The sequence below is a fragment of the Coffea arabica genome, chromosome 5c, assembly GCF_036785885.1.
Source record: "Coffea arabica cultivar ET-39 chromosome 5c, Coffea Arabica ET-39 HiFi, whole genome shotgun sequence".
Lineage (NCBI taxonomy): Eukaryota > Viridiplantae > Streptophyta > Magnoliopsida > Gentianales > Rubiaceae > Coffea > Coffea arabica.
In genome coordinates, this window is record NC_092319.1 from 42,631,788 (window position 1) to 42,650,750 (window position 18,963).

General features: G+C 35.6%; 3 protein-coding genes across 4 annotated transcripts; all 3 read left to right on the forward strand.

Moving 5' to 3' along the window:
* Nucleotides 1-5,227: 5,227 nt before the first annotated feature.
* LOC113690139 (uncharacterized) lies at nucleotides 5,228-6,246 on the forward strand. The gene has a single exon (XM_027207962.2). The coding sequence runs from the start codon at nucleotides 5,401-5,403 to the stop codon at nucleotides 6,046-6,048; it is 648 nt and encodes a 215-aa protein (XP_027063763.1). The 5' UTR covers nucleotides 5,228-5,400; the 3' UTR covers nucleotides 6,049-6,246.
* Nucleotides 6,247-7,297: 1,051 nt separating this feature from the next.
* LOC113689716 (uncharacterized) lies at nucleotides 7,298-8,769 on the forward strand. 2 transcript variants are annotated; one of them, XM_072051006.1, is made up of 2 exons: nucleotides 7,298-7,782; nucleotides 7,882-8,769. In XM_072051006.1, the coding sequence occupies exon 2, from the start codon at nucleotides 7,977-7,979 to the stop codon at nucleotides 8,409-8,411; it is 435 nt and encodes a 144-aa protein (XP_071907107.1). In that variant the 5' UTR covers nucleotides 7,298-7,782; nucleotides 7,882-7,976; the 3' UTR covers nucleotides 8,412-8,769. The 2 variants fall into 2 exon arrangements, with proteins under 2 accessions (XP_071907107.1, XP_027063258.1); XM_027207457.2 differs by having other exon boundaries at nucleotides 7,299-7,774.
* A 6,175-nt stretch (nucleotides 8,770-14,944) lies between these two features.
* Nucleotides 14,945-16,136, forward strand: LOC113689814 (uncharacterized). The gene has a single exon (XM_027207603.2). The coding sequence runs from the start codon at nucleotides 15,210-15,212 to the stop codon at nucleotides 15,798-15,800; it is 591 nt and encodes a 196-aa protein (XP_027063404.1). The 5' UTR covers nucleotides 14,945-15,209; the 3' UTR covers nucleotides 15,801-16,136.
* Nucleotides 16,137-18,963: the final 2,827 nt, after the last annotated feature.

Sequence of the window (18,963 nt, forward strand, 5' to 3'; positions counted from 1 at the left end):
GGTGGTTCAAATGGTTAGTTTCGTAAATACAAATGTCAAGCGAAACTTGAACCTTATATAAATATGTAATTTCAAAAAACACGACAATTGATTTCATTGGTAGAGTCCAAAAAAATTATCATGTCGAACCATTAATTCAATGATTATATCATTTTATAATCTAAGTACTTTATTTTATTATATTATAAATCACCGCTTCAACCAGCACATTCATAATAAAACTACTAACATTATTATTATCGAGTTGATGTGGAGCACGAGTTTAACAACTATCTCGAGTAGGACAGAAAACTTTCCTTGAGGTGAATGAAGTCAGCCCTAGTTAGCATCTTGTTACTCATGATGTTTATTTGCCTTTATCACTCTAAAAATTTATTAGAAACAAGAAAACCAATAATAGAACAAAAATTAGACAAATCCCTTGAACAGTACAAGTCTTTTCATTCTCTTGTAACGAACTTCAGAAAAAGGGAAAAATCAATAGTTTAGCAGTCAAATACATCATCTTCGTCTATGAAAAGCACTGGTGATTTCTATGAAATTTTCCTTAGAACTACCAAAAACCCTGTCCACACGTAATAATCACATCAAGAATCTTGATACAAATGGGTGAGTTTTGAAGTTTAGCGGTAGTGGGCAACAAAAAGTTGATAAAGAAAACACCGGGTAGTGTGTAGTTGGGCGGTTGGAAAGTAGGAACTCTTCATTGTATTCAATAGAGGAATTTGAGTCAAGCTGCACATTCTTGGACGACAAGGCCGAAAGTAAAGATATGACCAAGACTAATAAGAGACTTCGGCGGCAAGGATTAGACCCAAGTAGTTTGCAGTTCTAGCTTCATGACTCTTTCCTCGATCCTTCTCATCAGGAGATACTACTTCTATTCTGAGTAAAATTATCTAAGGTTTACTGATATAATCAGTCTTAGGTGAAAAGTTACTAGTATTGGACTATGATCAGTGCTACATATTTCATATACTTTCTGTGGCAGATTTAAGGTGGAGGCGGCATTGGGGCACGGGCCCTCACTACCCCTTTAAATTTCTATAGTATCCATAAAATTTTGATATAATTTCAAGTATGTCTCTGGAATTTTCTTTTGAAAGGAGTGAAAGAATTATATAATCCTCTAAGTTTGTTCATGAACTAATATTCTAAAATAATATGTGAGTCACAAAATTTCATTTGAAATAAATTGAAAAAAGATTTTTATTTCAACTTGTTGGTGAATATTTTTTTTACTTAAAAAACTAAAAAAAAAAAGTAGGTAAAAAATTTTGATGCTGTTTTTGCCCCACTGAGAATTTTTTCTGGCTCGACCGCAGTATACTTTGCACAGCTTCAAACATGTTTGTATAGGCATGCCTAGATTAATATTAGTTTTTGTAAGATGTACAGGGCATCGATCTCAAATCATCCCACAAGGGGATTCAATTATTAAGTCCATAGTTACTTGGCACAAATCTTGACATGTTCTGGCATTGGGCAAATGTGCAAGGCTGAATCCATCAAAGTAGTAGAACTTATGATGTTAAAAGAACTGACGATTGTCAGATCATAAGTATCACCATCAGGAATAAATGATAATCAAAAACCATCATGACAATGATATGTTGGACCTCTCAAGTTGCAGAAGCTTTGAACTTCAAAACATGCAATTCCTATACAATCAAGCTTTTTAGCCTTGCAGATTAGGTTGGTGCTAAATCAGCAAGAACAGAATAATTTGCAGATTGTACGCAACATGACTCGTGATACAAGTTCATAATTCACGGTTAGTATTGATGGTTTCCATTCAAAGAAGTACAACGCTTTGTTTTTCTTCCAAAAAGGAAGAGCCATGCAAAAAGTAGTACAAATAGGTTTTCAGTCAGTATAACATGCGACCATGCACTAGACATTATTCATGGATATCTGCTTTGTTAATTAGATAAGAGGATTATTCCAATAGGTAGTTAGTCAAAAGGGTTTGGATGAATTTGGAAGTTGGAACTCCTTTGCCTGATTAGCATGCTGTTTCTTTGACCACAAACTTGAGGCTCAAGAGAACATCTTGTAACAAAGAGACTCTCTGTTGTCTTGGTTCACTACTGCTTGATTTTTAGGCTAAATTGAGTCCTGAAGTTCTTAAATACACAGTAATATATATATATATATATAACAGTAATATCTATAATTAATTTCTTTCCCATGCAAAAAGTTCGTATTGCATTCAATAGTATAATTAGAAATTACAACACAAATTTTAAAAATCTAAATATTCAGTTGACAGATAAACTTTTTTTTTTTTACTCGGGATGCAAAAACGGTTTGGGAATGAAAAAAATAAACTTTTTCATTGCGCTGAGCTAATGAAATTGAATTAGTGGCATTAGGTAATAGGCTAAAATTAAGATATTAATTAATGAAAAAAAGAGTCAAATTTCAAAGCGTTAAGAAAAAAAAAACATGTGACCAAACTCAATAATAGGAGCAAGGAAAAAAAAAAGAGAAATAGTTGTAGAAAAATAGAAAAAAAATGTGACTAATTATAAATTTCCCTAATCACAGATAAAAAGACAATCTTATGATTGAAAAAGAGAATTAAAACCACGAGTTGATTGATTGATTGACTAATTGATTAAATAAGACGAAACGTATAATTAGCGCAAACATATAAACAGTAAAAGGACTGTAAATTAAGGTAAGTAATTGATACAAATACATAAAAGGTAGGTAGTTGATAATTGATTGAAATTTACTATCAATAATGGAGTGAAAAAGAACTGTAAATTAATTGTTACCAAAAAAAAAGAATGAAATCCATCAAAAAAATACATAAACAAAAACAAAATTTTTTTTTATCACATGACAAAAAGATAGGACCTCAAGTCCACTTGATATGATATAGACAAGTAGAACTTGACAACCTAGCATACAAGAAATTGAACATTATATGTGTGTGCCGGCACGTGCACGCTAGAAACTTACATAAACATAAATTATGGCCGTATTGGTCCTTAATCTTTTCATAATCCGATCAGATACTCTTTCGGCTTGCAATTGAGATTGCTAGTGGTGTCCAATCTCTCATATTTCAGTGGGAGTGCTTCCAGGGATCGACAATGACCTTCAGCATTATCCCAAATGGTAGCTGCAGAAGAAGTTTATATCTGTTGAAATGTCCGAGGACACTGCTGCGTTTTCTCTTGTCCTATGATTCATGAATGATGTCCACAACCTTGTCATAGTGACTGGCCTCCGTCCTGTTCATTTCTAGTACGCCATTGATTTGAGTCCATGCGTTTCCCGGTTTCAACAAGACATCCCAACTAACATGATATCAGTCAACTTTACTCTCGCTAAGGTCAAGAATTACCCAGCTTACCTGTTGCATCATGCATGGTGTGTGAAAATGAACATTCAGTTGATTTGGCATGGCATCCAACTTGTACAGAAGAAGTGAACAAAAGTAGGTTCTCAAGTTGCCTCACAAGTCATTTCTCAGTTGATTAGGTATGGTATCCAACTTATACAGAAGTTGTCAACACAAGTTAGTTCATAAGTTAGTTCGATTGATAAAAAACAGGTAATGTGTTCGAATTTCGTTATCGATATGTTTCAAATATTGTAATTTCTAAAAATTTTTATAAGCAATTTATGATTTCAAAACTATGTTAATAAGAGATCAGTAAAAATCCTAAATGATGTGTGGTTTGAAGGACACGACTTGATCTGCAGTGGTGACCAGAGTTCAATTGGTCGTCCTTTTTGGTTTCGAATTCTAGTCATTCAATCTCATATTGCCCCCGTATGAATGGTCCAGCGATAGCGCCTCTCACCAGTGAACCTTGAAGTCACAAGTTCGAGTCTCCGCTCTGCTGGATTCCTCCGCGCACTTAACGTGTTCGGGCCGGGTTGGAGCGCCAAACCCGGACCGCAGGGAATTAGTCGACCCGGTAAGGATTGATCCGGATACAAAAAAGATCTCATATTGGGTGAGGAAACTAGAGATGGAGAGAGTACCAGGAATTTGACGATGAATTGACATATAACGTCTTCAAAACTAGTACCAAGATGCAATCATTTTGTAATCGGATAAAATATGGAAAATTTGTATTACATGATATCATCATCTTTGATGATGTGTGAACAACCAATTGGTACAATTCCTTCATATAATAGACTCCTTCCAATTACTACGCTGCGACATACCATAAGCGCGCCTATGTTGTTGAAATTCCTCTTTCTTTCTTTCTTTTTTTGGAGGGGTATGTTGTTTAAATTCTTAAGCAGCATTTTCAAGAAAAGCACCTTTTTTTTTTTTCCCTTATGATAGCACCAAAATGAGAGAACAAATGTAAAGTACAAACGGTACCTATGTATTAAGTGTTGAGCAGAAACAAGTAAACGCTTTCGGCCTTTGCCATCCAATTTAGCACTTGCCACAAATATAAGAGGCATTGCTTTTGAGCTGATTATTCCATAACTAAACACAACTACGCACATAATTAGAGTGTAATTGTGTTGTGCTTACGCCAAGCAAACAGACATGGTGGTGGTATGATAAGCAAACTCTTATGCAATCTCAAACATTGGCAAAGAAATTAAGGCCTTGTTTGGATTGCTTGTTTCCGTCGAAAAATATTGTTGTTTTCCGTGATCACATTTTCCTATCACATTTTTTCCTCACATATATCAAATCACTACAGTATTTTTTCCATGAAAAATGACGGAAAATGCAATCCAAACACAACCTAATAGTATCCCATGAAATCTTTAACAAAATTGACACCTTAGTTAATATTTATGACTGACTTATGAGTCGCCGCAAAATCTTCCGTCTCATTTCTTATTTTATTTTATGTCTTATATTTTATTATATTGTTATTATTGTTTCATAAGCATCCTATTTGAATTCTTTTTTATTTACTTAAATTAATAACTATAAACAATATAAAAAATTACAATAGTCTAAAAAAAATATATATATATATAATAGGAAATTAATTCCTCATACTGCTTCGTACCCAAAAACGAAAAAGAGTAATCCTGCTAATTAGTCGACGCCCTTATTTTCTTTCTTTTTCTCTCCTTCGAAAACATTTTTTTTCCTCAATTTTTTTTTCTCCTTTCCCATCACAAATAAGAAGCCAAAAAAAGAAAATACCTAAAGAAAAAGTCTTTTATCTCAGGTTTGCATGCTCAATTTTATTTTAACGTGTTACGTGAAAAGGCGTCAACGTGGTAATGAATTAACAGTAACGGCGTTTAGATCTCAGCGCGGTGAAAAGTTCTGGCGCTAAGACTTGGCGCCAAAATCTTCCGCCATTACTCAAAAAACGTATTTTCCAGTGCTATAATACAACCGAGCGCCAACAAAACACGCACCAATTCACACAACGTTTCCTAGATCTCGCAATGGTGGTGGCTCTTGGTCCCGGAAAATTCTACGGCAGCAGCCTACCAAGGCCAAGGTTCTACACAGACGTGAAACTGAACGACGAGAGGGTGGATCCACCGGTTCCAGTCATGGATCCGCTAATGTCGTGGGCTCAGGAGGCTCATTGGTCGATGGGTGGTCTGAGTTTCACGCGCCACCGCCTCCAAGGCAGGATTGAAGGGAACGTTAAGAAGCTCCGGGCTGAAAGAGAGAAGCTTTTTAAGAAAGCCCAGAAGGAGAAGGGGAGCGGTAGTCCGGTGACGCCGCCGGCTCCGGTGGCTGTGAAGCGGAGGAGGAGGATGTTGGTGGATGAGGAGGAAGAGGAGGAGGAGGAGGAGGAGGTGGTAGAGGAGAAGAGGATGGAACTTAGGAAGACGGCTAGGAAGTTGGGAGATGATTTTGACAGGGTGGCTAATGAGAAAAAGAGGAGTCCGGCTAGGGCTGGTGGTGGTGGGGCGGCAGGGAGAAAGAGAGGCCGGGTTGGTGAGGAGGAAGAAGGGGGTCAGGATGAAATTAAAGGAAAGTTGAAGGGTAAGAAGGAAATTGGAAAAAAGAAGGGAGAGAAGGATATGGCTGTCGCTGCCAAAGGGACTAGAACTTCCCCTAGGTTAGCAAAGAGAGGATGAATTTGACAATCAATGGCGTATTCTGCTGTTAATTTTAGGCTTATAGCTACCTATATACTTAAGAAGAGACTTATGGTTTAATCTTGCACTAATCTTTTTCTGCTTTTGATTTTTCTCCTTTTTTGGCCTTCTAATTTGTTGTATATATTCTTCTTGATTTATTAGAAAGTGACGAATCAGGGATTTTGGCTGTTCTAATACCTCTTTGCATTTTCATGAAAATTTGCTTATGAATGTACGTTTGATGAATGTACTTTTGGGGGCAGAAACCAGATTTCAAGCAACGCTGTAAATATACTCAAACCCTTGTTTACAGAGCTTTGCCAAAGATCAATTTCATTTTCTCAAGTAACAAAGCATCCATTTAACAAGTGACTTGATTGATGACTTGAGACTGCAATGATATTAGGGATAAAAAGACTTTGTAATTTCTAAACTCAACCGAGCATAATACTACCATGGATTGGTGAAAATGCCAATTAATTTGAGGTTATTAAACATGATACTATATATAGCTAGTGATAATATGCTAATTAATTTGACATTAAACCTACGCAATTAGCAACTCTTACCAAAACCCCCCAAAAAAAAAAATACTACATGAGAACAAAGTCATAACACAAATAATTTGGGAAAATAAGAGTCTTGGGCTTCTGATGTAAGAATGAGTGATGCTGAGTTCTAGTTGGTCCAAGATTTCTACTTGTTAGTCTTTTCCTTTGTTTTTCCCTAATGCAGGGGGTATCCATTTCCTGCGATAATGCAGAGCCGGTCCCAAAGATGCATTACCACCATAATAGGAATTGAAACGTGACCTCTGGATAAGGACCCAATAATACTAACGGCCTGGGGGCTTCTACATGTTAATCATGAAAGCAAATGTATGTTCTCGACTTCTTGGTCAAGAATTGAACATCTTTTTTTACTTTTTCTGTCAATTTTCGTTTATATTTCTTCATAAGATAGATTAGAAAATGGTTTGTAAAGTTCAAAATATTGAGTAACATCAAAAAAAAGAAACCATTTGATTGATAAAATAAAGACAAAATTGTACTTATTAAGATACAGTGTGAGTCTTCAAGAAAAAGAGCAAGCTAATTCTCAAAAACCAGTCAAATCACTGCCCAAACTAAAAAGGGAGAATTTTTCCTTCTTCTTTTTTCCTAAAAACTGTAGTGATTCATAATTTTCCCAACCAAAAAGAAACACCTAAAGAAACCTCAATTTTATCTGTCAAAAAAGGGGAAAAAAAAAAGAGAACGAGTAGTTTACAATGACCATTGACCAATAGTGCAACCGACAACAAACCCGCCAACTGTGAATGCACACTTACCAATGACAGATCGCCATCTGTCACCCCGTCACCATCCTTCTTCCTTCTCCGCCAGCACTATGATCCTTGGGTTAGGGTTTCCACAATGGTACCACTCCTCAATGATTTTGTCTCTCCTGTGACATCGAAATTCTCAATGGATTTGGGGTTTATCTCAAATTGCAGATATCCCCAAATGGGTCTCTCTTAAAATCCCCAATTTCCGTGCCATTGTTTGGGAATTAGCAACAAACCTCAAAACCATGACCCAGGGTTTTGTATTCCAGTTCCCAATTGTGGATCATCTTGCACACATTGATATCTTATTTTCTTCAATACCTCCTTTTATTTCATAATTGTTGTATAAATAGCCATATTTTCTTCGTTTTACGTATCAAATTCTCAAACATTCAGGTAGGCTGGTAATAATATATGATCCTGAACCCGCATTTGCATTCTCCTTAATTGAAGTTTTACCAAGATTGATTTTTGGGCTTCACTTTTTTCTTTTTCTTTTGTAGAATATTACAGCTTTAACTTGATTGAAGACTTGAGGTTTGAGCTGGAAGTATAGCGGAAACTTGGGTTGATAGATCGTGGGGTGGTAATTTGGCAAATGGCATCATCCGGATTCTTTATTATATGCACTTTACATTCAGTAATTGCTATAACTTGCGGTGCATTGATAATGTTCTATCTCAATGAAATATCTGCTTTTGGGCACGGTATTGAGACAGCTAAAAAGATGCTGGGATCAACTCCACATGATCAGTTGTTAATAGAGATATCCAATTCATTTGCCGGGTTGCTTTTGTTTGTGATTGGATTTTTATTGTTAATGGTGGCTTTTGTCAAGGACAGGGACTTTCAGAGCTTTTTCGCTAAGGGGCTTATTCTCATTCATGTCTTGGTAGCACTCTGGAGAGTTTATTTTGAGAGAAAGCTTGAGGATTTAGCTCATGATTGGCCAAGGCAGCTGGTTGGTGACTTTGCTCTGGCACTCTCGTGGGTGTTCTTTCTTGTATACTCATGGAGAGAAAAGTATGATTAGACGAGTTGAGATGAACAATTATGTTCCTGATTGGCCGAGTCACAAGATTTGCTTGGTAGCAGGTCAACCATTCTGAAAAGATTTCTATTGCGTTGCAGAGTAGCATTATGGTGCTTAATGGATCACAGCATACCACCTTTCTTAAAATGCCTGTTTTATCTGCCAAATAAAATGGTGGTTGAATTTTGAAGGGGAGTTTGTTGTCAGCATGAACCTTTGGTTAGCCTGTAATTTATCTCTGATGGAACCGATGTTGCTAGTTTGATTTTCTTTACTGTGTCTGATTTTTCAGAAATGTACTTAACCATTGCAATTGGAATAAATAGAATAGAAATTGATATATGAAGCTTTTATGTTATTTTATGACTTCCAAAAACTATTCTGGTTTTCTATATTGATATATCGGACTGTTAGAAATCCATAAAATCCAGGGAAAATTAGTTTGGTCTTGGTAAAGAGATAGAAATATTTTTCTGGATGGTTTGATTTGTCCCTACCATTTGATCATCTGGATACTATTTTGTGATCTGGTCGTCATTCAAACTAATATTGCCATTTTAAGGAGTTGAATTCTGGTCATGGTGATTGAAACATCTGATTGAACAAATTCATGTCATGTTGATTGAAATATCTGATTGAAAGAATTACTTTGCAACAAACAAGGTTGTATCACAAAGCTATCCTGACAGTGCAATTTTCTGCCTAGAAAGCAGATTATGTAGCTACTCTGTCCACTATGAGCCTCTCTATCATCAACTTGTTTTTCATTAGAGCTCAACTGTTGTGCCTCTATAGCTGCATAACTTTGTAGCGACCATCATGTGTGCAGCAGTGCACGCTAGAAGCTAGGACTTGGTTGAGTTTCAGTAGTAACGGATGGAGACCATGCTATATATGGTTGCTGGCTTTCTCAAACATAATCTTAGTTGTCTGGTCCTGTCAAGACATTGAGACGTTTGGCAGTAGCAAGCATGATAAACCAAATCTCTTTGCCGGAAGCGCTGTCCATTTTGATGTCTGACTTCTGCTTGGATCCGAATCTGAAATCCAATCAAGTTCAGAAAGCAATTCGATTTGGGAATAATTGGAAATATGAATCTGAAATCCACGTCTGTTTAATGGAATTGCTATGGTGAACATGGATTCTATGTGTTGTGCCTAGATGATTGCTTAGTGCTCCACAGAGAGGAAGAATAGTCATTTGTAGTTACTAGTGTATTCATCTAAACGGATGAGAAAGTTGAACTGTGTGACAAGCCTATCATATTTTCAGAAAAGTCTTGGCTCTAATTGCATGCTTTGAGTATGTATAAGAACTCCTGCCTTAGAATATAGTTTGATGTGCCACCTTTATGCAAAATCTCTTGTCGAATAATTGCTGCTAATTCTTCAAACTTCTGTTCCTGAGGATGTTAGCAAGTTAGCATTGTTGTCAAATGGTTACACCTTTTTTGTTCTCATTCTCAAGGATAAATTTGAATATACACCACCACAGGTGTGAATTGAGGTCAGTTCTTGAGGCAGATTGGGGGGATGATGATATGCTAAACATTGTGCATTAATAACTTCCTCTTCGTTGTGGTATCTATGTGTGTCAGAAGTAGCCTGATGTTGTGTTCATTTCTGTTTTCGCTTTTGAGTTCTTTGCTCTTCATAACAATGACAATTCATTCTAGAATCTACAGATGAAGTTTCAGCGAGCATTATTATTAGCACATTATTTGGCAGTCTTGTTTTGCCTGAAATGAACTTAGAAGTCAAAAATATTGGGGCCACTGATTTGTTGTAGAGCCCAAAAGTCTCCGCTGATTGCAGAGTCTTGATTTCGGGTGGACAAAACAACCAAGTTTTCTTGTGTGATTTGGTAAATTGGTAAAGGGGTGCAGATCCAATTGTGGGTCATGATTGATGGTTGGAACCAGCTCTTGCCTCAGGAGTCACTAAGGCACCTCCCCATCTTCGTTCTATGTAAGATGAGACTGCAAAAAGGGTTATCAATTATATGAAGCGGTAGAGTCGCAGGATTACTAGTAAAGATCATTAATTCTAATTGTTGATATTTATTGGGCTCTACTTACTCTTTAAAAAGTGGATCAACTACAACAGTACATCAAGCCCTGATTTCTTCCATAGAAAAGAAAAGAAAAGAAAAGAAAAGAAAAGAAAAGGCACCTTTTCAGCTTTATCCATGGATTTCATTACTGGTTCTGCACATGATATGCATTTGACCAAAGAGATCATGGAACCTATACATGTAGAGGAAGATCAAAAGCTGTTGAACGTTTGGCTAAATTTGAAGTTGTTTTCTTCTTTTAAGAGAAGCATTTACCACTTCTTTGAATACATTTGTGCCCTGTTTCAGTAATTTTACTGACTTTCACAATATTTTGTCCATCACCAATCAATCATTTACCAGTTCTTTGAAGGACAGCATTAATGCCGCTCAGCGTGGACCACTAAGAGTAGCAATCCCTCTTTTTTTCAGAAGGACAAGAGTAGCAATCCTAAGTCCCAGCACCAAGGAAAAAGAGAATACATTTCCTAGAAAAGAGTAAAGCTCACACCAGATTCCATGACCATTCCAGTCCTGAACTTGCGTGTTAGATGGATCATACATGTGGTTTCTTCGCATTCCTAACCTAAGCAGGACGGCAACAATATACTCTTGACAGAACTTTGCTGAAGAAAAAAATTTCAAGTCTCCAACTGTCGATCCTGAGAAAAGAAGAAATGAATTTTCAATGACATGAATTTATTGATAGGACCCTTTCAGTGAAGTAACACTTCTATATAGTTTCAAAAGAGGAAACTTTCCAACAGGATCCTAAACTATTCAATTTGCGTGGTTTGGTCTCTCAACTATAAATTGTCGCAACTAAGCCCCCGAACAAAAGAAAAACTTAATTTAAGGATTTTCGTCAATTTTGGATGTCAAATGTAATGGAATTAGGGGCAAAACCAACCAAACAGAAAAACCAACATATTATTTAATTAAAAACCAATTATGTTAAGTCAACTAATAACACCGCGTTTAATTTTCTTTCTTTTTTTTTCATCTTCCATCTTCTCTAACCCTAATTTGATGAAAAAAAATCAGTCAATGAGGTCTTTTGGACTGTTTTCATGGGTTGATTTTTTTTGCTTGTTGGTTTTGTCCCTAATTCAGTCACTTTTAAAGACAAAAATTGACGAAAGTTCTTAAACTAAATTTTTTTGTTCAGGGATTTTTTTGTGATAATTTAAAATTGAGGGTTAAAACCGTATAAAGGCAATAATTTAGAGGCCGTCCGGAAAGTTTCCTCTTTCCAGAATAATTTAGCAATTGCACATTTCCTACTTTGCCATACAAGTGATCGGTTCTATAAGGTCACTAGGCATGTAGGCAATTCTAAGTTTGGTCAATTTTAATGGCACTTTCTTTGGCCTTTTAAATTTTATCATGTTAATTATACAAAAAATATTCTACCTTTAATTGAATTTACAATCACCCATCATTATTGTTTTTTTTTTTCCTTTTGCATGAGTACAAAAGTCAAAAAAAAAGTGTCATCAACAAATAAAGAAGAGTCTCTAACATTGCTCTTCTAGTATAACAATTTAAGTGACATTATGGGTTCTTGTAAAAACATTTGATTACAGTCATACTAACAAACAAGCTAGATAAAAATCACATGGAGGGTTGGGTTGGGTAATAAGAAAGAAGAGAAATTGTAAGTTGGATTAGGTCACATCGAGGAGGGGGGAAAAAGTGTAAATGAGACGGATTCGAAACTTCCTACTTACAAAAAAACAAAAAGATGAAAATCAATACAAGAGCCAATCCAAACTTATTCGAGATTGGATAAATTAAGAATAGATCATAATGTTAGACATGAAAGTTTTAAGGTAAAAAAAAACCTAGATTGATTGAAGACATCAATTGTTTAATGTTTTTCTATCACCATTTGATCAAACCGGCCAAATGGAGCACCGACCAGAAAAATACATTTGATCTTTTTGGTCCCATGGATAAACACTTACCTGAACCAAGGCCCGTGAACCTAATTTGGGTTTATCTCACTATTACTCCTTAATTTCCTTAATATAATTATTATAACTATTAATTTCTAAAACTAATTTAATATCTATAGAACCACAATAAAAAAACTATACATGACCCAATAACAATTCATTAAAAAGTATATAAACCAAGAATTTTTCAATAATAATGTATTCCAATTAATTCAAAGTACATAAAAAATATTATCAAAAGTCAATACATTTTCAAATGTTCTCAATTTACTCGTACGATTTGTCATTCTGAATCTTTTGATATAATTTTGTATATTTAATATTTCTTATATACATATGCAGACTAAATGGTCGGGTTAATATTAGGTTTGAGTTTAATAGGTCCAAACTCAACTTACATTTAATTTGAACTTAATATTTAAATCCAAATTCAACTTAGTCCACGAAAGACTAGACTACTTTTCAAACTTTTTCCTCAGCCAAATGGGTTGAACTTGAATTTCTGAAAAAACTTGAATTTCTTTCTTAAAAAAAAAAAAAGCTTGAATTTATCCGACCCTAATGACAGTTCTACTTGGTCAAACGATCAAGACATTTACTAGTTTCCAAGCAGTTCACCCAAATTCTTCCTCTAATATATTGCTTGCCTTTTTCCCTTGCATTCGAATATTGAACTGTCGCCAACAACTCATATCATATTTGTATTTGCGGTTAGAATGTTAGATTCCATTCTTGCCAGTAAGTTTGACCGCCCGAAAAGGGCAAGTCACAAACTTTAAAGCAAAGAAGCAAAGAATTACTACTAAAATCTTTCTTTAGCTCGTGGGGTGATTGCACTTTTCTCTCTTGTAATATTCTCAATTTGCTCCTTATTTCAAGTTTGACACGTTTGATCCATTAGACTTCTATACTTTTAAATCTAGTATTGCATGATATTAATTTTATTCAAATGTCAAAGATTTTATTCTCAAGTTTGATTCTGTCAATCTTGGAAATTTAATGTAAAAAAAAAAAAAAGAAGACGCAGAAAGACTATGTATATAGGAAACTAAGGCCTTGTTTGGATTGCATTTTTTTAAATTTTTTGTAGAAAAATTATTGTAACGATTTGATATTTGTAAGGTAAAAAAATAATTGAAAAATGTGTTTGAAAAATTGCTATCCAAATATGTTAGGGAAAAATATATAACGAAACATAATCAATCAAACTGAGATTTTTTTCTCGCAAAGGATAAAAATCACACGCACACAGTTAGATTCAGGGACGGAGCCAGAAATTTATTTTTGGGGGGACTGAAGTGTATTAAAATTTTTTTTTTGTGACGAAATAAATATATTTAACAAGTAAAATTTAGAATCAATAATTATAAAAATAATAAAAACATATAATTATACATACCCAAAAATTTGTTATTGATTAACACTTGAAGTATTGGTAGTTGTTGCACTCGAATAACGAAGAGGAGGCAATTGCATTCTGCGAGTCTTCATCGTTGAGATGGGGGTTTAGATCATTAAAAAAAAAGTGTTAAAAACCGTGACTACTTCCGAATAACACGGACATAAGCTAATGATCCATTTGCTCCAAGTCTCGGCCTCACAGACTTCCTTTTGCGATCCATTTGCAAATGGTGCAAGCATTTCACTCCACCGTGAAGCTTATAATGCGTCTGATTTCCAGAAAATTGAGGTAGGAGATCGAATTGTTTCAGGTTGTTTGACTTACTCTTTTTTTTTTTTGTATAAGACTTTCCAGCAAAAATCAACGGTTTCTTGATCCTCTATTGTATGTATCCCAGCAATTGTTCGATGTCAGCTAGGGACAACAAACAATTACTCGAACCAGCCTTTTTAAAGGCCACGTTGCGAAATTCAGCTCACTTGGAACATTCATTTACAAATTACGTAATCGAGCGTTTCGCTCTAAGAACGCATCTTCCTAGTCGCTAGGGCTTAGGACAGTTTGGGATGAGAATTCACGAGTGGGAAAATCAATGAAAAGGAAATAAAAACAAAGACACGAGTGCAGCAGCATAAGAACATCAAAAAGAAGTGAAAGAAAGGTTTCGTCTAGTTTTGAGCTTTACACATGAACCCAGAATATTTAGTTAAAAACATGTCCACGTCCTCTAACATTCTAGTGCGGAAACTACTAATTAGTGAACAGTAAGAAAACAATAGTCAAAAAAAAAAAAAAACAGCGCCTGCATAATTTCACTGGAGTATTGCAGAACAGTCAGAAACTTAGGGGGTTTTCCGGCGGCTTGGGGGGGGCTTAAGCCCCCACCAGCCCCCCCCTTAAATCCGTGGCTGGTTAGATTAACACTCGAAGAGTCATCAAACCGAGATTATAATGAACTTATGTGATTATAACCTTTTTTAAAATCCAAATAAATAGTAAATAAATTGAGCCCCGTTCCCTTTTTTTGGAAACGTAGCCCCATGTCCAAAGTTTACCATAGCACACTACTATAGTCAAAACAGCGTGCTCCTCCGCGAATCTCTTTTTAGTGGTACATAACATTACCACGCGCCAAAGGGCCTGTGAAATCACCCCCTCAACCTTTACCTATCTATAGTACAATCTGCTTGCTGTCATCAAGAAAACCAGCCCCTTTTCTCTAAAGGTACTGTTCCTTCCTGCAAAGAGGAAAGAGGGCAGAAACACAACTGAAACTACCCAAAACAAAACAATAGTAAACAAAAGAAAAAATCATTAGCCATCAAAATTGAACCTTTGAAGGCCTCAGTCTTTAAGTTTTAGCCATCCACAGCATCCAATCAACCATGGCAGAACAGATTATGGAAGAAGAACCCACAACTTTCCCACCTTCAACTTCACCTCCCTCGCAAAATCAAGCCCAACAAGAGTTACCAACTCCATCGAACACCTCCATGGTTCTCCTAAGGATTATGAGCAAAAGAAGAACATGGGTATGCCTGTTTTTTGGTGTTTACACGGTTTTGTTATCGCTTTCTTGGAATTTCCTGAAATCAGTTCTTGCTTGGTATGAAACAACTTTGATGAACTCTTCATCAAGTTCAGCATCATCATCAGTTTATTCAGGTTGGCCAGCTTTGTATGCATCAGTTCTTTTAGGTGTGGCTTTTGGAGTGCTCTCCATGGTGACAGCCTTGGTTGTGGCTGTTCCTGCTACTTTGGTTACTTGGATTACTGTGCTGGTTTTGCTGACTTTTTGTGGGAAGCCCAGAAGGACTTTGGTGATGGAAGGCAAGAAATTGACTGCTGATATTACTGGATTTGTGGTGAAGGTTTTGCTCAAAGAAGGGAATATTGTGGCCGCACTTTGTGCTGTTCTTGGATATTTTGCATTTGTTAGGAGAGGCAAAGAAAATGCTACTGCTGGTGACTATTAGATCTGACTCTAAACAATAATTTTTGTGCATGTTTCCTTGACGAAATCCAGATGGTGGTCTTAGACTATTAGGCCGGATTCTGCAGAATTAAATATTTGTGGATTTCTGTTGCTTGTTGGGTGAAATTTTGCAGAAAAGCAACACTTTTTCCCTTTTTTTTGTGGGATGGGGGTTTGGGGGGGGGGGGGGGGGATTTCTGCTGATGTTTTATGCTTTGTGCTACAGAGAATGGAAAAAAGAAGGCAGATATGCCATGTAAATTCTTCATTGCACTTAATTTCTTTGTTCATCTGGTTACAGTAGTTCTTTTTAACTACATTAGTATTTAGAACTGGACATATGTCTCTTGCTGGAAGTTATGGTAGGAGCAAGTGATTAGGTAGTGACATGACCATTCAGCCTTATCTAACTTCTTTGACAAATTCATATGATGTTCAGTGATTGTTGTTTAGAATAGATAATTTTGGGAATTCTTGCTCCCTTCCCCACCACACCCTACACCCCCAAAAAAACACAAAAAAAAAAAAAACAACCCCCAAGCCAAAGTTTATGAGTAAGAGAAAATTGGCTCTGGAAGATTGACTAGCTCTGCAAAATTCAATCCTCTGAAACTCTGTAGGGTTGGGACATGAACTAGTTTGAAGGGGTTTACACATATCCGTTGCTAAACACAGGCCTAATTTGACTGAGCTGTACTGGATCAGAAGAGAGATCACAAAAGCCCTCAGGACTTATTCGGGCTTTTTTCTTTGTTCTTTTCAAAACGCTCTAATTGTTTACATTACTTAAGAGGCATTTGAATCTGTAATTTACCGATTATCAAAATATATTTTAAATATTACAATAATTGATGGTTTACAAATTCAAATCCATCTTAAGTCATTTAAGTAATCGGAGGAATCAGAAAGGATTTCAAATCCTTCAATCCAAACGAAAGGTAAAATTAGCAGGAGTATATCTTTTCACTGGTCAAAATTTTATGCAGGCCTTTTGTCTCCGGGCCCTTAATGGACGATGTCTTGTAGTATTTCTTTGTTAGATCAACTATCCTTATTAAAGATGATTCCCTTGGCCCATTAAGCGAGCATTCAGGCTAGATACACACATCACATGGCTCTTTTAGCCGAAGTGCTAATTTGGAAAGGAGGCTACCTGACTTTGAGCCCAATGGGCTAGATTTGGATAGTAAACTAAGCAAGTTAAGAAATTGAGTCAAGTCCAGTCCTTTTTTTTTTCATTTTTAGGAAGTCAAACTCAACTCTAATTAATTTTTTCCCAACAAATATCGGACAACCCGTGGTTTCTAGTCTAGTATTTTAAAGGGTTAAGATGTTGGGAATATTTGATACTCCCTCCCCTCCGTCCCATTAAAATTGTCATTTTTTTTTTAATTTTGAAATGTCCTAAAATGCTTGTCATGTTGAGAAAGTAAAACCATTTTTTGTCTCTTTTTCCGGTATAGTCCATTCCTTTACTTATATGCATATTATTATTTAAATTCGAAATTTGAATTTGTGAGGTTAAGATTGAAAGGAGAAGTACAAACATCACAATAAAATTGCTATTTTTAAAAGTTGCATTCTCGATGCATGACAAAATAATTGAGATGGAAGGAATATAATTCGATGATTGTTTTAGGGTCTATTATAGGAGATAACACAGAGTCATATGAAGGTCAACGAAGATTTACAAGACATAAGCAAGAATAGAAAATGAGAGATTTACAAGACATGAGCAAGAATAGAAAATGAGATAGGCTAGACATGACACATTTATACTGGATTTTATAATAACTCCTTAATCTGCAATGAAAGATGAATTTTGGTCCATCCCTTATCATTTTGGACCCTGATTGACACCCAAAAAAATAAAAAAAAATAAATTCAATTTATAAAAAATAAAGGGGGGGGGGGGGGAGTGTAACTAGTTCTACAAAGATCATATTGAGATTCCATGATTAGTAATTTCCGGATAAAAGATACTATGCCTGTGCTTTAATAATTTTACTAAGAGATATATAGGCATCCCAACCCAGAAAAGAGGGACAAAATATGGGAAAAAAAAAAGAAGAAGCTAAATATGGCCAAATTTTGTCTATTTCTTAAAGAGAAGTGTTCAAATACGCAAAATCTTTCAAATGTGATCTCGCCTGACAATCAAGACGGCATAGATTGAGGGGTCATCATATTTTATTCCCTCTCACTTTCGTACACGTGCAGGAGCATGAGCTTGACAAGCATGAAACATGGACCTTGGCTTGCATTTAATCCCGATGGAAAAGGAATTGATTGCTCAAACATTGGTCATTGAATTAATTAAGTCAATATTTTGACAGGGACTAAATTTAAAAATTTTAAAAAAGGACCTAGCACGTATAAATCTTCTACACTATGCTTAACGCTAACGACCATTTGAAAGTTGTTAAAACATCTTAACAATTGCTATATGGGTTTAGCTAACAGGTGTTCTACGAACGCTCTCAAAAGAAGTTCTCATGTGTTAATATCCTGCAAGATTGCGTTTGGATAGAAGTTTATTTGAAATAATTGTGTATTACTTTTTGAGATGTGATCTATGTTAGATAAAAAAGTGGTTCAGAAGATAAAAGAAAAAGTATATTGAAAAATATGTTTGTGATGCAAATAAGTAATTTTTGTACAAGCATTTAACTATAAGGAGCACAATGAATATGAATATGTGCATTCATATGATAAATCAAGTATATTTTAGACGTACTAATCAAGTATATATTAGTAAAAATAATGCTCGCAGATTCTGATCTGCGGCGGTACCCAGGTCCAAGCTGCCCTTGGATTTTTTTTACGTTCAAAATCTACTCTTGGATTTTTGGATTGTTTTCAGCCTAATTACATTTTCAGCTTTGTTGAGAAAATGCTAATTACTGTTAATCTCTTCTTTAGTAGTGATATATACAGTCTCAATTGTTGACATGACCAAAAGCCCAAGATCGTGGACTTCAAAATATTAAGTGACTTCTCATCAAGTTATCCTATATCAAGAGAAAAGAAAAAGTGGGATCCTGCATCAGGGCCAGATGAAGTATTTTAGTTGGAGAATCTTGAATTTTTTAAGTCCGTACCAAACTTGGATTCAGGTGAAGGATAAGCAAATTAATATGCCATCATTAGGGGAGATTGAAGAA

What these genes read in the sequence shown, in the direction of transcription:
- LOC113689716 (XM_072051006.1), top strand. Translation starts at nt 7,977, where the DNA reads ATGGCATCATCCGGATTCTTTATTATATGCACTTTACATTCAGTAATT.
- LOC113689814 (XM_027207603.2), top strand. Translation starts at nt 15,210, where the DNA reads ATGGCAGAACAGATTATGGAAGAAGAACCCACAACTTTCCCACCTTCA.
- LOC113690139 (XM_027207962.2), top strand. Translation starts at nt 5,401, where the DNA reads ATGGTGGTGGCTCTTGGTCCCGGAAAATTCTACGGCAGCAGCCTACCA.